The 20,489-nt window shown below is 50.1% G+C and overlaps 1 protein-coding gene across 2 annotated transcripts in view; it reads right to left on the bottom strand.

The window, feature by feature from the left end:
• The window catches only part of UBE2F (ubiquitin conjugating enzyme E2 F (putative)), a 51,801-nt gene extending 31,544 nt beyond the window's left edge, over positions 1-20,257 (bottom strand). The window contains exons 1-4 of one of the 2 annotated variants that reach the window (XM_082630471.1): positions 20,122-20,257; positions 14,188-14,321; positions 4,899-4,928; positions 774-839 (exon numbers count right to left, since the gene is read on the bottom strand). In XM_082630471.1, coding sequence (XP_082486597.1) covers positions 774-839; positions 4,899-4,928; positions 14,188-14,305 — 214 coding nt within the window. In that variant the 5' untranslated portion in view covers positions 14,306-14,321; positions 20,122-20,257. The remainder of the gene's footprint in view (positions 1-773; positions 840-4,898; positions 4,929-14,187; positions 14,322-20,121) is intronic. The other variant, XM_082630472.1, reaches the window with a different exon arrangement.
• Positions 20,258-20,489: the final 232 nt, after the last annotated feature.

Here is a 20,489-nt window from a genome sequence, read left to right on the forward strand (position 1 = left end):
CTACTTCCTCCACAACACTGCTTCCCCTCTTGTTAATTCCCTCTGTCCTGCTTTCTTCCTTCACCACCCAGCCCACAGCAGCTCCACTGACCATGGCACCCATTGTCAACATAAACGCCAGGGCTGCACTGTTGAAACGTGCAACTCCCAGAGCTGCACTGTAACCAGGAAAAACCCAAGCCCTCCCTCTAGCTGCGCAGTGTGACCAAGGAGAAATATCTACCAGCTCGGAGCACTTGGAGCTTGGACACTTGATCAGTGCTAACAAGGACAGCTGGTAATCTGCTTGCTTCCTGGTGCCTGTAACAGGCCGGGCTGAAGTGCTTCACACCCATTATCTATTTAATCCTCACAACAGTCCCATGAGATAGGTTCTATTTGATCCCCACTCTGTATAGCTGGGTAGGCTGCAGCTGAGACGTTATTAAGAAATTTAACCATGGCCACACTGTTGCTAAATGGCAGAGCAGGATCTGAATCCAGTTATGACCTCAGAGCTCATACTCTCCACCCTACACCAGGAGCCTTCGTTGTCATTCGCTGGGGGCGTTAATGTCTGCACCTAGTTACTGGGTACACACCACATGCCTCAGAGCACTTCCCTATGCTTTATTGGACTAGAGCATGTATCTCGTCTTCGTATGGAATGGTCATTACCGTCATAACTTTCAAAAAGTTGGAGGACAAATCAAACCAAATATTATAGATTTCAAAAGCCTTTGGAATTTGCTGTTTGAAGATCACTTTAATACTTACACATGTAAGAATATTACCTGGGGTGACAGTTAGCTGAAAGCAATGAAGCTTGTTTGGATCAGGAAAATACACTTTACACGTACCTGCAAAAGAAACAGGCCGTCATGAAGGTCTGACAGTTAGCAGCAGTCCTTACGTTGAGGCTAACTTTGAAACACATGGGAAAGTTTAACGGTGCTGAGGAATCTACAGACTAAACCGGTATATTTCCCCATCTGTTTAATAATAATTATGCCAATGTGCTGAAGTTGCAAACCAGTGATATTTGCTTTGTGTTTTCCTCCTTACAGTTTTTTATTAGTTAGTTCCAAATTGGGATGTTATCTTTAACCCTTTAAATGGTCCCTAAAAATAGAGATCTTTCCATTAATTTCAAGAATGATGCTACTTTACTTTGAAAAGAAGAAACCATACCTCAAGGAGATTAATGTATGTGGGTAAAGGCTAACTAAACACAGAAAAAACAGAAAAAGAGCCCAGGCCAAACTTCTGGTCTGTTCACCCAGCACCACAGTCATCTGTACCCACCACAGCAAAGAGAAGTTAAAAGCAACTGTGCCAGCTAAGGTAGCTCACACCCAGACCACGGCTTTTCTTTTTTCTTTTTTTGCGGTACGCGGGCCTCTCACTGTCGTGGCCTCTCCCGTTGTGGAGCAACAGGCTCCGGACGCTCAGGCTCAGCGGCCATGGCTCACGGGCCCAGCCGCATGTGGGATCTTCCTGGACTGGGGCACGAACCCGTGTCCCCTGCATCGGCAGGCGGAGTCTCAACCACTGCGCCACCAGGGAAGCCCTCTTTTTTTTTTTTTTAATGTCTTCACAACCCGACCGGTAGTTCAGCTTGGTTTTGCTGGTGACAGGATGCTCTGCTGACTTGGACGGCAACACTCTAAGCGTATGTGCACTGCACCAGAACGGTCTGGATCAGGAGACCCAAGTAGTTCCACTGGAGAAGAGCTACTGCAGAGGTGCAGACAGGGCAAGACATCCTACATCTGCCTCCTTCAGACAAACGATGCAGAAGAGGGGTAAATACCCAAGGGATAAATACTGAAGGAATGTGGAGGGAATATACATAGAAATTGTCTGTATTTTATAAACCTGGAAAATATTATGCTAGATTCCTTGGGTCGTCTGCTATTTCTTACAAGTCCTGATGAAAATATTTGCCTAGTTTTACATGGTATGAATTTTCATCAAAAATAGGACAATTCAAATTTAGCCTTGGAAACAGCCTTAGAGACCATCTAATCCAACATCATCAATCGTGAGAGATGACATGAAGGTCCAGAGAAGTTCAGTGACCAGCCCCAGACCACACAGGTTATCAACAGAAGGAAGTTTAGTTCCCAAATTAAAAACTAGTTCATGCCTCATTTCATTACTTCATGAACATGCCAGAGATGACACATAAAAACAATGCAGAACTGTTAGTGGGATTTCTTTTTCTGACTAATCCCTCAGAAAAATCGCTGCAGAGTGAAAGGCAACTCCATCTAGAAGAACAGGAAAGGGTCTCAGAGGTTACATTGTCATTTTCCTTGTTTTCAAAATAAAGAAACCAGGGGCCAAAGAGTTCAAGGCTTTCACCCAAACCACACACTTGAACTGTGTGGAATAATTTAAATGGCATTCGTTTTTCCTAATCTTAACTTGGAAAGATAAACACCATTTTTCTAGTGAAATATATGTAACAAAAACATATGACAAGGGCTTAGGAAATGTTTCATTGATTAAAGTTGGCAGCATCCATTTGTTTTTAATGTCTAGTATTCTCCTTTGTTTGTTTTAATAAAAGTACAGATGTAGAAATCAATCCTTCTAATATAGACTGGCCCACCAAGAATAAAGAAATTATTGAGATGGATTAAAAATAACAATAAAACTTCTAAAAAGAACCAAACATTTTAAAGCTAAAAAGAAGTCTTAAGTTCTAACAATGACAACAAAAGGTTAAAAGTCAGCTTCTTGTTTTAGTTCAATGCAGCAGCTTTATTAAAACTCCAGAACCTAGCTTTTCTTCTCTGCAAGCACAGGCTAAGGCTCTCACAGTATCTCCGTCCATCTGAAAGAGATGTCTTCTACTTTTTGCAAACAGAGAAACCTCTACAAACATGCATGAACAGAGCTCCTGAACTAGTTCTGAATCATTACTAAGCAGCACTGCTATATGGCAAGTTATTTTGTTTGCCTTAATATTTTAGAAAGATTATTAATCAGATAGTAAAGATGTATTCTTTGGTGGTTTCTTGTTTCCTCCTTAGTGAGTTGCATACTTTTGGAAAGCCTGGCTTACTTGTATAAACTGATTTACATGTCCCCTCACTTTGAGAGAATAGGCAGGGAGAAGAAGAGAAAGGAAGCATATAGCATGTAGTTTTTAAAATCTGACATCTTAGCTATAAGGACAAGTAAGATGGGGCACATGCCTTTTTCAAACCTAAGGTTTTTAGTTAAAGTCCTGGTTTGAAAGCCAATTACAGTTTTATTGTTTTTAAACCAAACATTTAGATAACGCTAAACTATACTCTATTAGTTACAAACCAACTATCTCTGTAAGATTAACATACAAGGACAAAATAAACTGGGTGTAAGTTGGAAGTTTTTTATGGTCTTTGATTAAATGTCTGCATGTGTATATATGTTCAAGATGGAGGGCCAGGGGGAAGATATGATGGGGGTGGAAAATAGAAGGATTACTTCATTTTCCTTTTTAATTGGACTTTATTAGATTATTATATAATCTGAAAAGAATAGTAAAAAAGAGGGAGAACAGTATAATGAATCCATCACCCAGCTTCGGTATTCTACTAATCTTGCTTCGTCTGTCCTACCCACACACAGTTATTTGTTTTCCTGGAACGTTTTAAAGCAAATCATTTGTAAATACTTCAGTAGGTGGAAAGATAACCTTTTAATAGAAAGCCAAGATATTTCCTTCTAGTTCTGACTAGAAGAAAACTTTGAAGTCAAGCAACTTTGAAGTCAAAAATCCAGACATTTTTGACTTACACTAAAATATATTTTATAGCACAACCCACTATACTCATACATAAATACTATATATTAAAAATAATTTTTCAAGGAACAATATGTACTTACCCTTACACACTGATTACACAACCACTTAAGGGTTGCACCCCACAATTACCTTTCCAACTTTAGGTGGAGGCTGGGATGGGCCCTCTCTCACCCTGTGTCAGATGGCCTCCGTATCAAACTCTCTCAAGCATTCGCCCAGACTAGGAGACCCACATATAAAATAGTTCACTCATATATATTTTTTTTTTGGTACACGGGCCTCTCACTGTTGTGGCCTCTCCCGTTGCGGAGCACAGGCTCCGGACGCGCAGGCTCAGCAGCCATGGCTCACGGGCCCAGCCGCCCCGCGGCATGTGGGATCCTCCCGGACCGGGGCACGAACCCGTGTCCCCCGCATCAGCAGGAGGACTCTCAACCACTGCGCCACCAGGGAAGCCCAACAGTTCACTCATATTGATAAATATATTCAGCCTTAACCAAGTATAATGATAAAAAGTTCTAATTTCAAAAAATACTAAAATGGTCGAAGCTTTCAGACTTTGATGGTCTTACAAAGTATAATGGCTTGGGAAGGCATCAATGATAGGGAAAAAAAGAAACACTGACACGTATCACAGGAGTTAACTGGCTGGTAAGCGAGCCTGCTCACGAGTGAGGCCCGCAGTCAGTCCCTGTGTGCTGGGGCAAGAAGGACCTAGCAAGGTGAGGCGACCTGGAGACATCAAGGCAGCACAGCTGTCCTACCTTGGGCACAATGATAAATTACAAATAAGCACTTTTCGGGCCAAAAACATGGTATTGTCACTAACAAAAATAGGACTGTCCACCATTGATTTACATGCCTTTTCACCAGAAGAGGACGTGGGACAGAATGCTGTGTAAGAGGAACAAACCCTAACCAAACGCACCTCTGCAACAGGACGGAGAGGAAGTACTGCTGTGCCACATTCTCCTTCTTATCAGAGCCTCGAAAAACATCCTGTTTGTTCCTAACATACATATACAACGGGCTTTTTGCTAGGCAAAGTTATCAAAACATAAAACAAGCTTCTCCATGCAATTATTTTACAGCATTTAATGTTTGGGGATGCTATACTTACAAGGTAAATTAGCTTCAAGTTCTGCAACCTCTGTAGAAACAAAGAGATTATTGTTAATATTAGTCAATTGCTCCACATAAAATCACCAGCTCTAAACTGGCAATTCCCTCCAGAACAATGAAGAAAACAAACAAACAAACAAAAAACTGAATTAACAGAAATCTACACTTGGTCTAAAGTTTAGACTTTAAGCCATGAAGTTGCTTTCAAAGATACAAAGTGACTTGCAGGATGCCAACAAGTGCAGTCAAGGGCCCTTGAAATTTTGCTTCAGCATGAATGAAAATTACTCAAAATTAACATAGAAATTATCTATAGGTAAACAGTCACTAAAGCGTTTTTGAAAATCTTGTTCCCCCAAGTAGTGGAACTACTGCCCTCAAAATCTGACTTATATTTATATCTCTGCCTCTTCCAGTTTTTCCGGATTTGTCTTCCCGTGAGGGCTTGCCCAGTTTGCGCTAGAACTTTTCCAGGGAGAGAAAACTCTCTACCTCCTGCTGGGCCCGTGTGTTGCCCCTGCCATCTGATACCCAAGGAAGCCTGGGCAAGCTGATACCCAAGGAAGCCTCCTCCTGGGAGCTGCATTCCTCAGCCCTAGCGCTCTCCTCTGGGACCTCTTCTATCAGTCACTCATTCGGCATTCAAGCCCAGCACCCCTCCGCCAGGACAAGCTGCAAGGCTCCCACCAATCCTGCTATTAGCGAGCTGAGGTCTGGGGGAGCACCCACAAGAAACCGGGCAGGCAAGTCGTCTGTGCCTCTGACATAACATAACGTGCTCTGGCGACTCTCCAGCTGTGGAGACTAAAGGAAGGAGGAGGTTTTCAAGCTGGACTTTAAAGAACCAGTAGAATTCAGTCCCACAGAGGTGGGGAAAAGGGTATTTCAAGGAGATAAGTTAGCAATGTGCAGAAGCATAGAACGCAGACAAGCACAGAAACCAGATGGTATGCAGTGCAGCCAGAGCAATGGGAAACAAGGTGGAAAACCAGGGCCAGGATGGGGAGGGCCCCGAATTCTCAACTTTATTCTGCAGCAATAGGGAGCCAAGGGAGATTTCTGAACAAAAGTCCCTAAGCTTTGCCTCAAGAGGACACCTTTAGAAAGGGAAAAGCGGAGGCCAGGTGACCCGTGAGGTGGGTGCTGAGAGGCAACAAGGACTCAGCAGAGGTGGGGAGAGCCAGCGTGCCTAACAGCAGAGGACGAAGGCTCTGCCGCGCGCGCGCGTGCGTGTGTGTGTGTGTGTGTGTGTGTGTGTGTGTGTGTGTTTGAGGGCTGGGGAAGTTGAGGGGGGCGGGTGGGGGAGTTGAAGTCTGGGTGCACGACCAGGGCGGGGGCTGGGGAGCCCTGCAGAGTGATGCCACCTGACGTCATGGGACCAACAAAGGGGAGAGACTGGTGAGAAGAACGAACTTTGGCAGAAAGCAGAGGACAGGAGCAGGGAAAGTCATCGATGAGAGACAGGAGGAAAAGTAGGAATGATTCAGTAGAGAGGAGAGACTGGTCCGAGGGGAATGAGGCCTGAGGCAAGGCCATGGGATGTGGATTGGACCCTCCTGAGGGCATTCAAAACAACAGGAAGGTAAGTGGAAAGACGAAACCAGTCTACAAAACACTAAGAAGCAAATGACTCCTTCAAGTGCAGGGCGGGCGTGGCGAGGGGGGAATGGGTGGGAAGGGAGAGGCCACAATGTTTGCAAAGCTGAGTGCGTTAGTGGGGAGACTGGCAGATGGCTATTTTGAGGCTAAGGGTTTAGGAAAGGCACAGGCCTCTGACATCAGCTAGTTGAGAACCTGGGTAGAGACGGGTGGCCCACTAAAGGTATTAGCTCTGGGTTCCAGGCGCTCGGGATGGGAATCCAGACAAGTGAGGCGAGGCAGAGGAGGGAGAGGCTCAGGATGCAGCCCTGGCAGTCTGCTGTTAGGGTTTATACTAGAATATATGCGCTTCAAACAAAATGACGAAGAGCCTATGGAAGGTTCACTAGCATCACACTTACAACGACCACGGCGATCTTTAGTTTCGCCTTTCACTCTAGCAGGGCACGGGGTGAAGACACACTCTGAGGCCACCCACCCCAGCCCTCCAGCCAGGATGGGGTCCGAGCCAGGCTCTTCTCCAACAGCCCACACAGGGCACGCATTTTATCAAAAAAGCACACCTTTTATCAAGTGAGTCATGTGTATTAATCACTTTTAATAAATGTTATCCACATAATTAAATCTAGATGGTTTTAAGATGAATACTATTTACATATTTATTATACTAGTACTTAACTTTTTGTTGATAAGAGTTCACAAGAAACTCTTCTTGAGGACCCTTCTTTTGAGAGACTAATGCTGGCCACTGGAACCCGGTTTTCTCTGGCGGGCCTATCCTGACTCCTGTCATGAGAACTCTGGTCATTCAGTTTTACAAAAACCCAGTGAAATAGAAAACATGCCCAGAGGATGTGAAATGGGGCCACATGACGGAAGTGAAAAATTTGAGAAGACAGTCTACTGCCAAGGAACAGGGAAGAGGTGAGGCCTGGACATAGGAGGGCAAGGATGCACTGACCAGGGTGTCGTGATGACCGAGCAACAGAACCGGATGCTGCATTACAGGGACCTAGTGTGGGCTCTAGGCCAGAGGACGCCTCACTGTAGGACAGGGATTCTCCGCCCTGGCTGCACACAATCATCTGGGGAATTTTTTTGCTTTTTTTTTTTTTTTTAAATAAACAGCTTTGGTGAGGTACAATTTACATACTATAAAATAGACCAACTTTAAGTGTATAAGTCAATGATTTTTAGTAAAATTTGGAGCTGTGTATCCATCCCCACAACCTAGCACCTGCTGAGCAAACCCTGCCACCCCACCCTATCCAGACCAATTACACCAAAAGTCCTAGCTGGGGCCTAGGCCTCTGAATGTTTTATTCCTCCAGGTATAGGAACTGCTGTACGCTACTCTGCCAAGCTAAATTATTTACACAGATGGATTCCATAATTTCACACTGTGGTCTAGAATTAAACTCCAAAGAGGAGAGCCCTCAGACCTAGGCCAGTGATGACCCCCACCACAGTCAGGGCCTCTGCAGACTTCTGGTCCAAGAACCAGTGTGAGCAAGGAATATGACCTTGGAGGCAGAAGGATTTCATTAAAGTCGCCTGGCATTTTAGTCCAGCCCAGTATAGAAGATAAACGACCTACAACGCAGTGTTCCTCTCAGGGAGTTGTCACAAATGACAAGTAGTTTGATGGCAAATAATAATTCAAATGATGGCAAATAATAATTCATTGACATCGATAGTAATAACCTCAGAATCCACCTACAAGTAGACTATGACCAAAGAAACCAGTGATTTGCTTTACATGCTCAAGAGGCCTCTTGGCAAAGCAGCAGTCCTTCCGTGTATAACCTCAATGCCCAAAGGACACTACCCCCACCTGGAAGGTAACAAGAAGTTCAGATATTTTTAAACTGCTAAAGTCTCGCCTGTTCCAAAGATGCTAACACCTCTCTAGCTCACCGGCCCAGCCTTTGGGGAGGCACCTGGCACCTTGCACAATTAAGTGGCTGCACAACTTCTTTCTGAGAAATTAGATGCTTTTCCTTTCTAACTACAGATCAAACCACAGAGCCCACTTGAAGCATGACTGCCCTGAAATATCAGATTACAAAATCCACCCCATTACCACAATGGCCCCCACACAGCACGTATTCACCCCCTTCTGCCGTAGGCTGCCCACAACACAGTGCTCTAGCTGTTTCCGCACCACCTGCCACTCGAACCTGTGCCCTTTTCATGGTGGGGGCTGTAGATTCTGGCCCAGCCCTGGGACCCCAGTGCCTGGGCCTGAGCTTGGCACACTTGGAGTGCTCAGGAAATGCTCGACAAACAAGCACACTTGCCAGCAGGGTGGCAGTACTCTCAGTGTGAAAATCCTGAGACGTGGGGAGCCTTTCTCCTCAGACAGTTGGGGACTGAGGCATTCCAAAGGTGCTGTGGACTGAACCGTGTCCCCCGCCCAAGTTCTTATGCTGAAGCCCTAAACCCCTACCCACCATGTGATGGTATGAGGTGGGGCCTTTGGGAGGTAATTAGGGTCAAATGAGGTCAGGAGGGTGGGGCCCTCATGATGAGATTCGTGCCCTTATGGGAAAAGACACCAGGTGCTTACAAGCCAGGAAGAGGGCCCTCACCAGGAACTGCATCTGCCGATGCCTTGATCTTGGACTTCCCAGCCTCCAGAACCATGAGAAATAAATGTGTATTGGTTAAGCCCCCCAGTCTATGGTATTTTATTATGGTAGCCTGAGCTGACTAAGACAAAGGCCAATCACAGATGCAGATGGTTCTTAGCAAGAGCCAGCTCCGAGCCCCATCAGGCAACATCAGGCAGGGCAGCTGTGCCCTTTGACCCAGGTAGAGCTGGCAGCTATGTCCCATGAGACTTGATTACCTCTTTCCACCTGAACCACTACCTCTTCGATGTCTTGAACTAGAACTTTATCTCTTAGCCTCCTGTCTGTCTTTACGCCTTGAGCCCCTCTTCTGCACCAGCAGCATCCATGCACAGTGCCCTTATGGGGGAGGCACTTGCCCCAGCGGCATCATCCTATCCCCAGAGACGGCATGGCTACTGCCCAAGAGTCCCACCAAGCCCCACATCAGCCCTTCCACTCATTCCAAGGGCCTTCTAGCAGCACACTGCAGAGTGCAGGCCCAGAGTACTCACTGCCCCCTCCCTCCACACTGTGGGGAAGCTAGGATGTAACCCCGAAAGCCAGCACAGCCCCGTAGCGGTCTCTGGGAATGGAGCCCCAAGGCCTCGTATCACCCACTTTCAACATGAACAGACAGAGCTGACTTGAGCCCTCGTGTGTCTTCTACAGATCCTCCCTGCCCACCCCCATTCCTGGGCTGTCCGGCACACCTGAGGGCCACCAAATTCCCTGAGCAGTTTCACTGGTGTTTAACCCTGCAGCCAAGCATTTAAAGGTTAGGCTTGGGCCAGCTGCCTTACTCCACGTTAGCAGGACTCCTCCTCTTTGGGCCACTGCCCTCGTTTTTAGAACACATATTGGAACACACAGCCACAGCTTCAAACGCTGCTAAGTGCTCTGAATACCCTGCCAACATGACAAGCCAACCCTGAGCCCACCTCCAGAGTCCTGGCCAGGGCCTGGCATGGAGAGAGCAGCTCTAGAGAACAATAAATGGTTCTCTTTCGCCCATTCTTCCAGGAAGCGCCCTGAACCGGAGCCGTTCCTATACCACATGACCAGACCGCTCATGTGGACACAGAAGTGCTCACCCAAAGGAGGCCCTGTGAGGCACCTCGTGGAGACACCTGCACCTTGAATGCTGGGAAGCCCATGCAGGAGGGCAGCCAGGCCTCTCTGCTCTGCAGAGTGGGCTCAGAGTATGGAGAGCCGCCACAGCTGCTGAAACAAGAGAACACCAGGAGCCACACGGAGCGCATGGGTTGATTGAACAATGGCTGTAGGTTCATTCCCAACTCCAGACCTGGCCCTGAACTCAGTCAGCTCAATTCCAAATCTCCACATTTAGCAAAAGCTTCCGGCCAGCCTGCCTGGAGCCCCTTGAGGTATTCAGGGGCCACTAACAGGAGGCTGGCACACACCAGGCACTAAAATCTTTGTCACGTGAACAGGTCAAAGGACAGGGAGACACACAATCATGCTCCCATTATATGAAAAGTGCCAAGCTTCAGACAGACAAGAAAGTAGGTCATTCTGCCCAGAGGCTTTTTTGGAAGGTGGGGAGCATCATCAGACTCAGAAATTGATGGACTCGGTGGAACCACAAGGGTCCACCAGAAAAGCAGTGCCATCTGCCCTGTGGCTGAAAACACTGGTGATGGCTCCCAGAGAGGCCCAGACCTGAGCTGGGGCCAAAAGGAAATGCGCAGATCTGAAACTCTCTCTCCCCAGTGTCCCCAACTCCCAGGATTCAGGGCAGCCCTCAGTCCTCGCCCAGAAACATCTGATCGTTCTATACCCTCCAGGGACTGCTGCTGCAAGCATCTCTCCAGTTCCAGCCTGGAGGATGTCCTTGAGAATGACCCCAGGGGTGCCAATGAAAAGCTGGTATGGCCCAGGTGCCAGTGTGGTAGAGCCTCACACTGGCCAGCTGCTCCGAGGCAGGCCACAGTATTCCAGGGACAGCTGACTCCACCTGTCACCTTCAGAACTGGGCCCACTATCCCAAGAAAAAGAACAGGGCTTCAGTTCTGCAGCTACCACTGGCCCTCACCACTAGGGGCAAGTGTCCCTGTCAACCTCCGATCTCCCACATTAACCTTACAGCCATCCGCACCAAGCCAGATCTCCACCATGTATGGTCAGTCAAGCATGGCAGTGGATCAGCTAAAAACATATTTTTGCCTCTAAGTGTCTGTGGTCTTTCCTCTGGGCGATGGACACATGGCCCAGATGCCCTGTCGGCAAGGGCTCTCAGCAGATGGCCTTCAGCTCTCGACCCTTCCAGGGACTGTGTGGGCTGCCCAGAGCCCCACCTCAGGCCAGACCCATATGACGACTGGTCGAGCAGAGCAGGAAGGCCTGACCATCTCACCTGAGTGGGGACAGCTGGGAAGGGCCACGCCTGCTCCTGCTCCCTTCACCACCCTCCACAGGCATCAGTCCCAAGGATACCCTTTAATAACGACCCCGCACGCCCAATTCCCCACTCCCGGGAACCCAGCCCATGGCACCGAGCCCCAAAGACACATGACTACACTGCTCTACTACTCATTGACCCTCATGAGTGACGTTCTCACGTGAGCCCCAGCCCCAGCCCCAGCCCCAGATGACAGTCCCAACTGCAGCAATCTCACTGAACTCGGATAACCGACTTTTCTCAAAGTCCCCAAGGGGAGTTTCCGCTAGAAGGGACTCTCACAATAACGACCCCTCCAAGTGCCTCTCCAGGCCCACGACAGCCGTGGACTCCGCCTGGCCCCACCGGACCATCAGAAATCCCCAGAACGAAGGCCGCTGCCACCGTCTGAAGGAGCGCTCTAGGTGCCGACCAAACCATCACCAGCAATCAGAGCGTTCTTTATTACGCTGTTACACTCTTGTTACAGCTTCCTCTCTCAGGTCAGGCCCACCCTTCCTCTCCACCTACCCTCCACCACGAGCCCAAACTACTCACCACTCAGTCAGCCCGGCCCACACTGGCCTGGCCACCCCCGAGGCAGACGGAGAGAGCAGGCCACACAAGGGGCGTGTTACACTGAGCCGTGCTGCACAACCACCCGTCAACTGCAAGTGCTCTGGGCCCAGAAACCTAATAACCCCCAGTGTCTCTGAGAGAATGGAAACAGGTGGCTCTTGCGGAGGTTTTGCACCTCTCCTTGATAAGCCTCACAAAATCAAAGGACCTCAGCTGGGTCCTGTAAACCCAGCCAAAGACATCTCCTGTCCTAGGCCTGGCGCAGAGTCCAGCTTCATGGGCCTCAGTGGGCTCCCCTGGGCCGCGTGAGGGCCCCGACTCATTTGAGAGCTCTCAGGGAATCCCTGAGCAGGAGGGCGTGTGGTGGAGCCTCTGTGCCTCCCTGAATTCTCTCTTCTGGGGACTCACGCTTCTGTTCTGCTCCTTCGGTTTCTGCGTGCTGGGTCTGTTCCCCAAGTGCCTGCCTTACCCCAAAATGCGGGTCTGGCTGTCTTGCTGCAATAAAGCTGTGACCTGGGCAAGTTATTGAACCTCCGAGTCTCAGTTCTTGAGCTGTAAAATGAACCACCCACCTGGCAAGGCTTAGCGAAAGTCAAACAAGAACTGCCCCTATACAGTACCCAACAGAGGGCCTGGCCCCAAGTGCTCAGCAGACAGGCGCTGCTGTCAGCCATGATGAGGACATGGGAAAGAAGATGGCACCGTCTACTTGCCAGCTTCCCACCCGCTCCTCCTCAGCTGCAACCCCCCTCCTCACCGCCACTCCCCGGCATCAGAACACCCTCCCCTCGAAGGACTGTGACCCACGCATCAAACCCCTTCCCTGGCTTGCTTGGCTCCTGGCTTCCTCTGCAGGTGGAACCCTTGAGCCAGCATCCAGGAAAGAGACTCAAGTCCTATCAGACCACCCAAGTGAGGGGCTGCAGCCCAGGCCACAGCCCCAGACCCCGCAGGGTAAACCTTCCTGTGTTGTGACAAACGAAATTCAGTCTAACGCTCTCCCTGACACAGAAGGTATTTTGCCAAAATGTCAAAAACGATTCTGACTCCATCTTTAACCTATCACCCATCAGGCTGGGAAAGCCAGAGCTCAGTCACGATCCAGGGGCAGAGGGAGAACAGGGAAGAGTACACCACTGACGTCTCCCTGAACCCGGCATCTCCTGTCCCCACCCCTTCCCAAACGCAGCCGTGTTTTGCTTCTGAGAAGGCCCAACACGGGGCATTCATTAACGCCAGGTTTCCCACCATCAGATCTGTTCCTGGACATGCAGATGCCAGCCACCCCCACCGTGTCCACCTAACACAACATGAAAACAGACAGTTCTAACAAATCATTTAACCCTCTGTGCTTCCTAGCTCCTTATACTTAAAAAATGTAAACACGTGTCATAAAGTAAAGAGTGCTCCTTCAAGGCAGAAACTGATCTTTCGTAGTCCTCATGACCCTAGGAAACGGCCTTTGCGCTCAATAGCTGTAAATCTGTTCAACGAATACATGCAAAAGTTCCACACAAACACTCGCATAGTCACACACACACCACGTAACCCTTCTCCAAAGACTACTGCTCTAGGACACTCTATTATTAATTCTGGGACAAGAACCAATTTTGCACAAGGCTGTCCTCAGGCTGTGAATAAATAAAAGAGAGAAGGATCCTAAGAGATTACCGAACTCCACTCCCTCCCTTTACAGGTCAGACACTCTGGTGCTGAGGAGTCCAGAACGGAAGAACCTCCCCAACTCCCCAGCCCCACCCCCACCCCAGCCGGATAATGAGAGCATGAGACCAGAGCCATCAGTCTGCTGGTTCCTAGGACCTTACTCCTTCCCCTAGCATCCCGGCAGCCCATACAGAGAGTATCCCAAGTGTATAAGACACACCAGTTTTAATACCGTTTTCTTGCCATCAGCATTCCCATAGTGTGTGCAGAGTACAAAGTGCTTCTGTTGTATGTGACAGCAATTATATTTCAAAATATTTTCAAAGAGGTACTTCTATTCAGCAACAGGTTGCTTCGTATCCCAGAAGAGCCTCCAGCCAGACTTCATTTTGTTATGGGATAGAAAAACAGCTCACATGGATGGTCATTACCTTTGACAAGCAGCCTGTCTCTCACAGAAACCCGCCGAGTGGAGTCAGAGGCTGTGGCTGACGCCCGGGACCCTTTGAGACCGTCATCCCGCTTCAGTTTGCTTGCCAGCGTCAGCATCACTGCTACCTTTATCCTGAAAGGCCAAAAGCAGGTTAAGACAGTGACTGGACAGCGAAGACAATGACGTAAGGTGGTTTTTAATATTTTTCCCATAATTTAGTTATAGAAAAATTTAGCATGTAAGATACATTAATAACACTGCATTCCTTCATAACGAATTTGGATAATCTCTATGCCTCTCTAAATCTCATGTTTTAAAGTCTGAATGAAAATTTAACAAGGGAGAGCCAAGCATTTAACACTCACTGGGCACCAGGCCCTGGGATGTAGCAGTGGCAATGTTCCTGGGCGCTCATGGTCTAGGGCAACCTCCGCTGACGGGCCTCACATAGGCCCACCGCTGTCCACTGGTAAGTCTGCCCATCCCTGCTGTGTGGACCGTGCACCTGAGGGTGTGGCCCCAGGGCCTGGCCCAGCACAGACTGAAGGGAGTGTCCACCTCTGGTGAGGAGGGAGCACGGCAATGCTTTCTTTCCTCCTTCCTTTAGTAAAGGTGTGGCTAGAACCTTAATAAGTATCTTCACATTTATTTACGTTGCATTGTATTTATATTGCTAGGCAATAGCAACATAATTAAGTTATAATTAATGCTCCAAACTAGATTCTTTTCACTTGGCTACTTCCAACCCACCTATGTTTCAGGTTCCCTCACTGACAGCTCACTGGGAAGGATGATAAAGACCAAAAATAGGTGATGCACCTGACTGCTTCGGAGAGAGGACTAAAGATGTCAGCAATGTTTACAGATAGAGTTGTCCTCTAGAATCTGCCTTCTGTTTCTAACATAAACCGCCATTCATCTGACAGGCCTCCTAACTCTTCTTGCTTGCTTTACCAGTTGGAGAGGAATTCTGGAACTTTCTTTTTTTTGTTAATTTTTAAATTTTATTTATTTTTATTTTTGGCTGTGTTGGGTCTTCGTTGCTGTGTGTGGGCTTTCTCTAGTTGCAGCGAGCGGGGGCTACTCTGCATTGTGGTGCACAGGCTTCTCACTGTGGTGGCTTCCCTTGTTGCGGAGCACAGGCTCTAGGCGCAGGGGTTCAGTAGTTGTGGCTCATGGGCGCTAGAGTGCAGGGTCAGTAGTTGTGGCGCACGGGCTTAGCTGCCCCGCGCCATGTGGATCTTCCTGGACCAGGGCTCGAACCCGTGTCCCCTGCATTGGCAGGCAGATTCTTAACCAATGCTCCACCAGGGAAGCCCTGGAACTTCTTTTGATTGAGGACAAAAATTGGTCACTAGCTCAATATTTTCATATTTTCCTTTGTTGCTTTAATGTAATTTCCTTTCAATACCACTCTGATCATTTTCAAAAGAAAATGATCTAAAAGCTTCCAGATGAAAAACATGACACAGAACTTTTAGTTTGAAGCCAAGATCTTGTTTGTTTGTTTGTTTGTTTTTACGAATGAGGCAATTTATTAACCCAGCATCATTTGTTCTGATGCTTCTTCTTGGCAGCTGTCACCTGTCCAGCGATTCTGTCCAGATTTCTCTGTCCCTGAGGTGTTAGTTTGTGGCCCCCATCTTGGTCCTTTTCCACCGTTTTCAGCCCCTCCAGGGCTTGGAGGACCCAATGGGCCACGCTCTTGGAGCCTCTGCTGAAGTGGCTGGGCATGGCGCCATGTCTCTGACGCCCCCCATAGATCTTGGTCATGGCACCAACCCCGGCACCGCCCGGGAGGTACAGGTGCCGTGCTGTGGAAGCAGCTCGTGTGTAGAACCAGTTCTCATCGTAGGGAGCGAGCCCTTTATGCTTGGCCAGCTTGACAGTGTCCACCCATTCAGGGACTTTCAGCTTCCGGACTTTCTGAGGAAGGCTGCCAGAGCTCTGACGAACTCCCGCTGGTTCACGTCTTTTACAAGAAACTCTAGGCATCATGCAGCCTCTGCACTGCCAGCCAGGGGCTGAAGCCAAGATCCTGAAAGCCAAACTATAAGAATAACTCTCCTCCCATCAGTATTTTTAACCATTTAAACCCAGGTCCCTCACAGAGCTTTTCACACCATCTTCTGTGTATTCCCCCAGCCCACAAAGGCTGTAAGATTTAATTTTCTATTATTTGTACCATGAAAACAACATATTGAATGTGATCTTCTGAATTGTACAGGACCTACGCACAAACACACACACACCTAATCCCTTTAAGAGTCACTGGTCTAGGGACTTCCCTGGTGGCACAGTGGTTAAGAATCCACCTGCCAATGCAGGGGACATGGGTTCGAGCCCTGGTCCGGGAAGATCCCACATGCCACAGAGCAACTAAGCCCATGTGCTACAAATACCGAACCTGTGCTCTACAGCCCATAAGCCACAGCTACTGAGCCCGCGTGCCACAACTACTGAAGCCCGCGCTCCTAGAGCCCGTGATCGGCAATGAGAAGCCCGTGCACCACAGCGAAGAGTAGCCCCCGCTCGCCGCAACTAGAGAAATCCCACGTGCAGCAATGAAGACCCAATGCAGCCTAAATAAATAAATAAACGAACAAATAAATAAATAATTTTAAAAAAGAGTCACTGGACTTCCCTGGTGGCGCAGTGGTTGGGAGTCCGCCTGCCGATGCAGGGGACACGGGTTCGTGACCCGGTCTGGGAAGATCCCACATGCCGCGGAGCAGCTGGGCCCGTGAGCCATGGCGGCTGAGTCTGCGCGTCCAGAGCCTGTGCTCCGCAACGGGAGGGGCCACAACGGTGAGAGGCCCGCGTACCGCAAAAAAAAAAAAAAAAAAAAAAAAGAGTCACCGGTCTAAATGCTTCAAGAGATAGTTCTATTACACATAAGCGCTCACACGCTCCTAGAATTTCAAATCTGCGAAGGACTTCTCCCCCGACTCCCGCTCTATTTTATGGATGTGGACTCTGGGACAACCAGGGCCCAGGAACTGGGTTGTCTGAGGCCACTCAGCTGCTGGAAGAGGTCACCACGAAACACTAGTTTCCCTCATGTAGATGATGGGAATGTTTTTACCCTGAATGTGGTGATGGTTTCAGGGGTACATACGTACCTCAAGACTGATCAAACTGCACAGTTTACGTACGTACAGTTTAGTGTACTTCCGTGATACCTCAAGAACATTGAAAAGAAATGTGAAACCAAACCATCGCTAGTTTCTTTATTCCCACTCTACCCCAGGTGGACCCATGGAGAGGACCATCACCGATGGACACACACCTTCCCAGCTTCACCCAGGGCAGGGGACTAATGGTTCGGTTTACCAAGCGCCCTCACAAGGGAGGGCGGGGGGTGGGAGGGACGGAGTCGGGAGCTCCTGCGGAGGCTCCAGCCCACAAGCTACCAGACACAGCAGCACCAGCTAGAGCCAGCCCCCCACTGCTCAGCGGCCCCCAAACGATGCTGCCAGGAATCCCTCAAGCAGATCTGGATCCCAAAGCAGTGTCTGCCTCCCCAGCAAGCCCACTGCCAGGCACCCACACCTGAACACATCACTCTCGCCCATCGACGGGGTCACCTGATGGTGGGCCAAGATATGCATCAATCACGAAGCCCCCTTGGTTTCTATCCTCTAGCTGACCTTGCTAATACAAACACGTCAAGCAATAAAAGCCCAGCGTGTGTGAAGAGAGTTCTGTAGGCAGCACCCTAGGACAGTCATAATAAAGAGCCCCGGAGAAAGGGGAGTCCTAGGGCACATGGCTGGTCCGCACCCAGCTCCCTGCAGACCCGCACCGAAGGAGCTGCTCAGAGGGTCCTGGCAAGACTCACTCATACAAAGAAAGGCTCACACCAAGGCACTCTTCCGTGTGGCTGCAGTCTGAGGACTCTGCTTAATTCTCTTATACTCCTACCCCACACCGAATTCTTCCCTGTGGGCAGAGTACGCCCCATACTCAATTCCATCTAGAGTCAGATTCCTGGTTTTCAATCTTCAACAAGTTTGTGGCCCTTAATAAAATACACTGGACACTGACTATGCAAGATATAAAAGAAAACACTGTTCTGTTTTCTGTAGAAAACAAAACTTAGTTTCCTAACATTCTAAGAAATCTAAGTATATAATGACCATCTATTTCCCCATCATCTGTATCATTTTCACACACCACTTTAGGGATAAACCAAAGGCCTAATTGGGGGATGCTACACAGCTGTTAATCTAACTCTATACAAAGAGATCTGAACGAAAATAATTATTCAAGCTGTCAGGTTAGCTGAACACCTGCAGTTTGCTTCAGAATTCTCTTTTCTTTCTTCAGTATGCTTCACCCCTTGAAGACGTGATTTAAAACTAAACTTCCCCTTTACTGCAAATTACACTTTGACTATGGCAGCATTTTCGGTAACAGAACCCTCAGTCTCTAAATTCCACAAGTTGTAATTGGCCCATTTAAGTTCTTCCTCTGGGTGGGACCTGCTTGCAGACTGTCCAAAGAAGATTCTGATGTGCCGTATTTACTAGGCTCATCATCGAGCAGTACTGACTCAGTGTTCCTGCCTCTAGTGGCAAAATCAGGCCCTGTCACCCGTGCAGGGGCCAGTCAGCTCACGGGGTGAGGAACTCCTCATTTACGATTCTTCCTGCCCTGGACAAGTCCCAACCTAAGTGTAAAAGATGGAACTGCAGGTCACTAGGGGACAACCAACTTCTCCAGCCAAAGAGGCCCAGATCAGGACACAAAAAAGTCCACACCCCACCCTTCTCCTTTAGAATGCCAGGGCCCAAGGAACCTCCCACCTGGCTCCATGGCTGGCTGACTGATGACCTTTGGAGCCCAACCCTTCTACCTGAGCAGTAAACCTGCCTCCTCCTGCACTGCCTACTACCTGAGCAGCAGGTATGTCCAGCCCTGCACCACTTAGCCTGGTGATGATTTCTGTCTTTGAACATCTCCCCCACCCGTGCCCTTCCCCTGCCTTCATCCCCTTACCCAGCCATGAATCCTCTGCACAAGGTAGGTGGGCCTCCTCCCTGTTCCTCAACAACACCCCGCTCATTTCTGGAAGCTTCTGCTCACTCTGACATTCAGGTCTGGAATGCCCTCCCTTCCCTTCACCACCTAACCCTGCTGCTTCCTTAGGATAACAGATGACTATCCAGATTCCTACCTCCCCTCCAAGAAGCCTTCTCCGGCCACTCCAGTCCATCCTGACCCCACTCCGGCGCTGGAGGGAAGGCAGAAGGGCGGACCCGATCCCCTCGTGGGACGGATGAGGGAACTGAAACCCAGGGAGGGTGGGGCCACACCCAAGATTACACACCAGACTTGGCCGTACGGATCGGTCCAAGATGTCCTCCCCGCTCCTCTGGCCCGGGAAGACCCTCCAAACCAGCCGTGGTCGCCCCCGGCTGTGGGGAAGTCGCAGGCAAGTTGGCGAGGCGGCAGCCGGGCTCCTCCTCACCCTCAGCGTCCCCCTGGCCTAGCCCGATTCCCAGACGATCAGGAGTCCGGCTGCCCGAGTCCGAGTCCCGTTGCCTCCGGCCACGTCGGGCCGGTGACCTTGGGCCCACTCGGCGCTGCGTTTTCTCCCGGACAATGCGTCTCGCAGCTCCCCCGCGACGGCGGGCGCAAGCGAGGCCGTGTGTGTGCCCGGCACAGGTCCGGGCTCGGGGCGCGCTGCCCCTGGAGCCCGGCCGCAGCCAGCGCCCCGGACCCAGCCCCAGCCCCCCGGCCCACACCCCACAGCGTCCGCCCGCCCTCAGGCCCCCGACGCCCGGCCGTGAGGACCCGCACGGCCTGTGGCGGCCCCGGCGCCGCCCGCCCTCCGGCCCGCCCGCCGGGTGCAGCGGCGCCGCGGGAGCCGAGCCACCCTCCAGCCCGCGGCAGCCCCTCGCCCGCCGCATGGCCGCGCGCTCCTCACCTGGGCACCCCGAGACAGGCGAGGCGGGCCCGGCGCCCAACACCATGCCCGGCCGGCCGGCGGCGGCGAAACGCAGCCCCTCACAGCCGCACCGGCTCCGGGCGGCGAGACCGGAAGTGGCGGGGCGGGGACTCGGCCGCTCTCGCTCGCGGCGGCCTAGACTGCAGAGGGCGCTTTAAAAAAAAAATTCAAAGCCCCGAAGAACTTTATTTGGAGCCTGACAAGCGAACAGCACAGTGCGCCGGCCGGGGCTGGGCTCGGGGTCCGGCCTCTCGGGCCTCTCTCATTGGCTGCGGGCGCGGTCTGGGGCGGGCATGGATCTAGCGGCCCGCGTTGATTGGCCAGCGGCGACCGGGGGCGAGGTCGCC

Source organism: Mesoplodon mirus (genome assembly GCF_964341445.2).
Source record: "Mesoplodon mirus genome assembly, chromosome: 8".
Classification (NCBI taxonomy): domain Eukaryota; kingdom Metazoa; phylum Chordata; class Mammalia; order Artiodactyla; family Ziphiidae; genus Mesoplodon; species Mesoplodon mirus.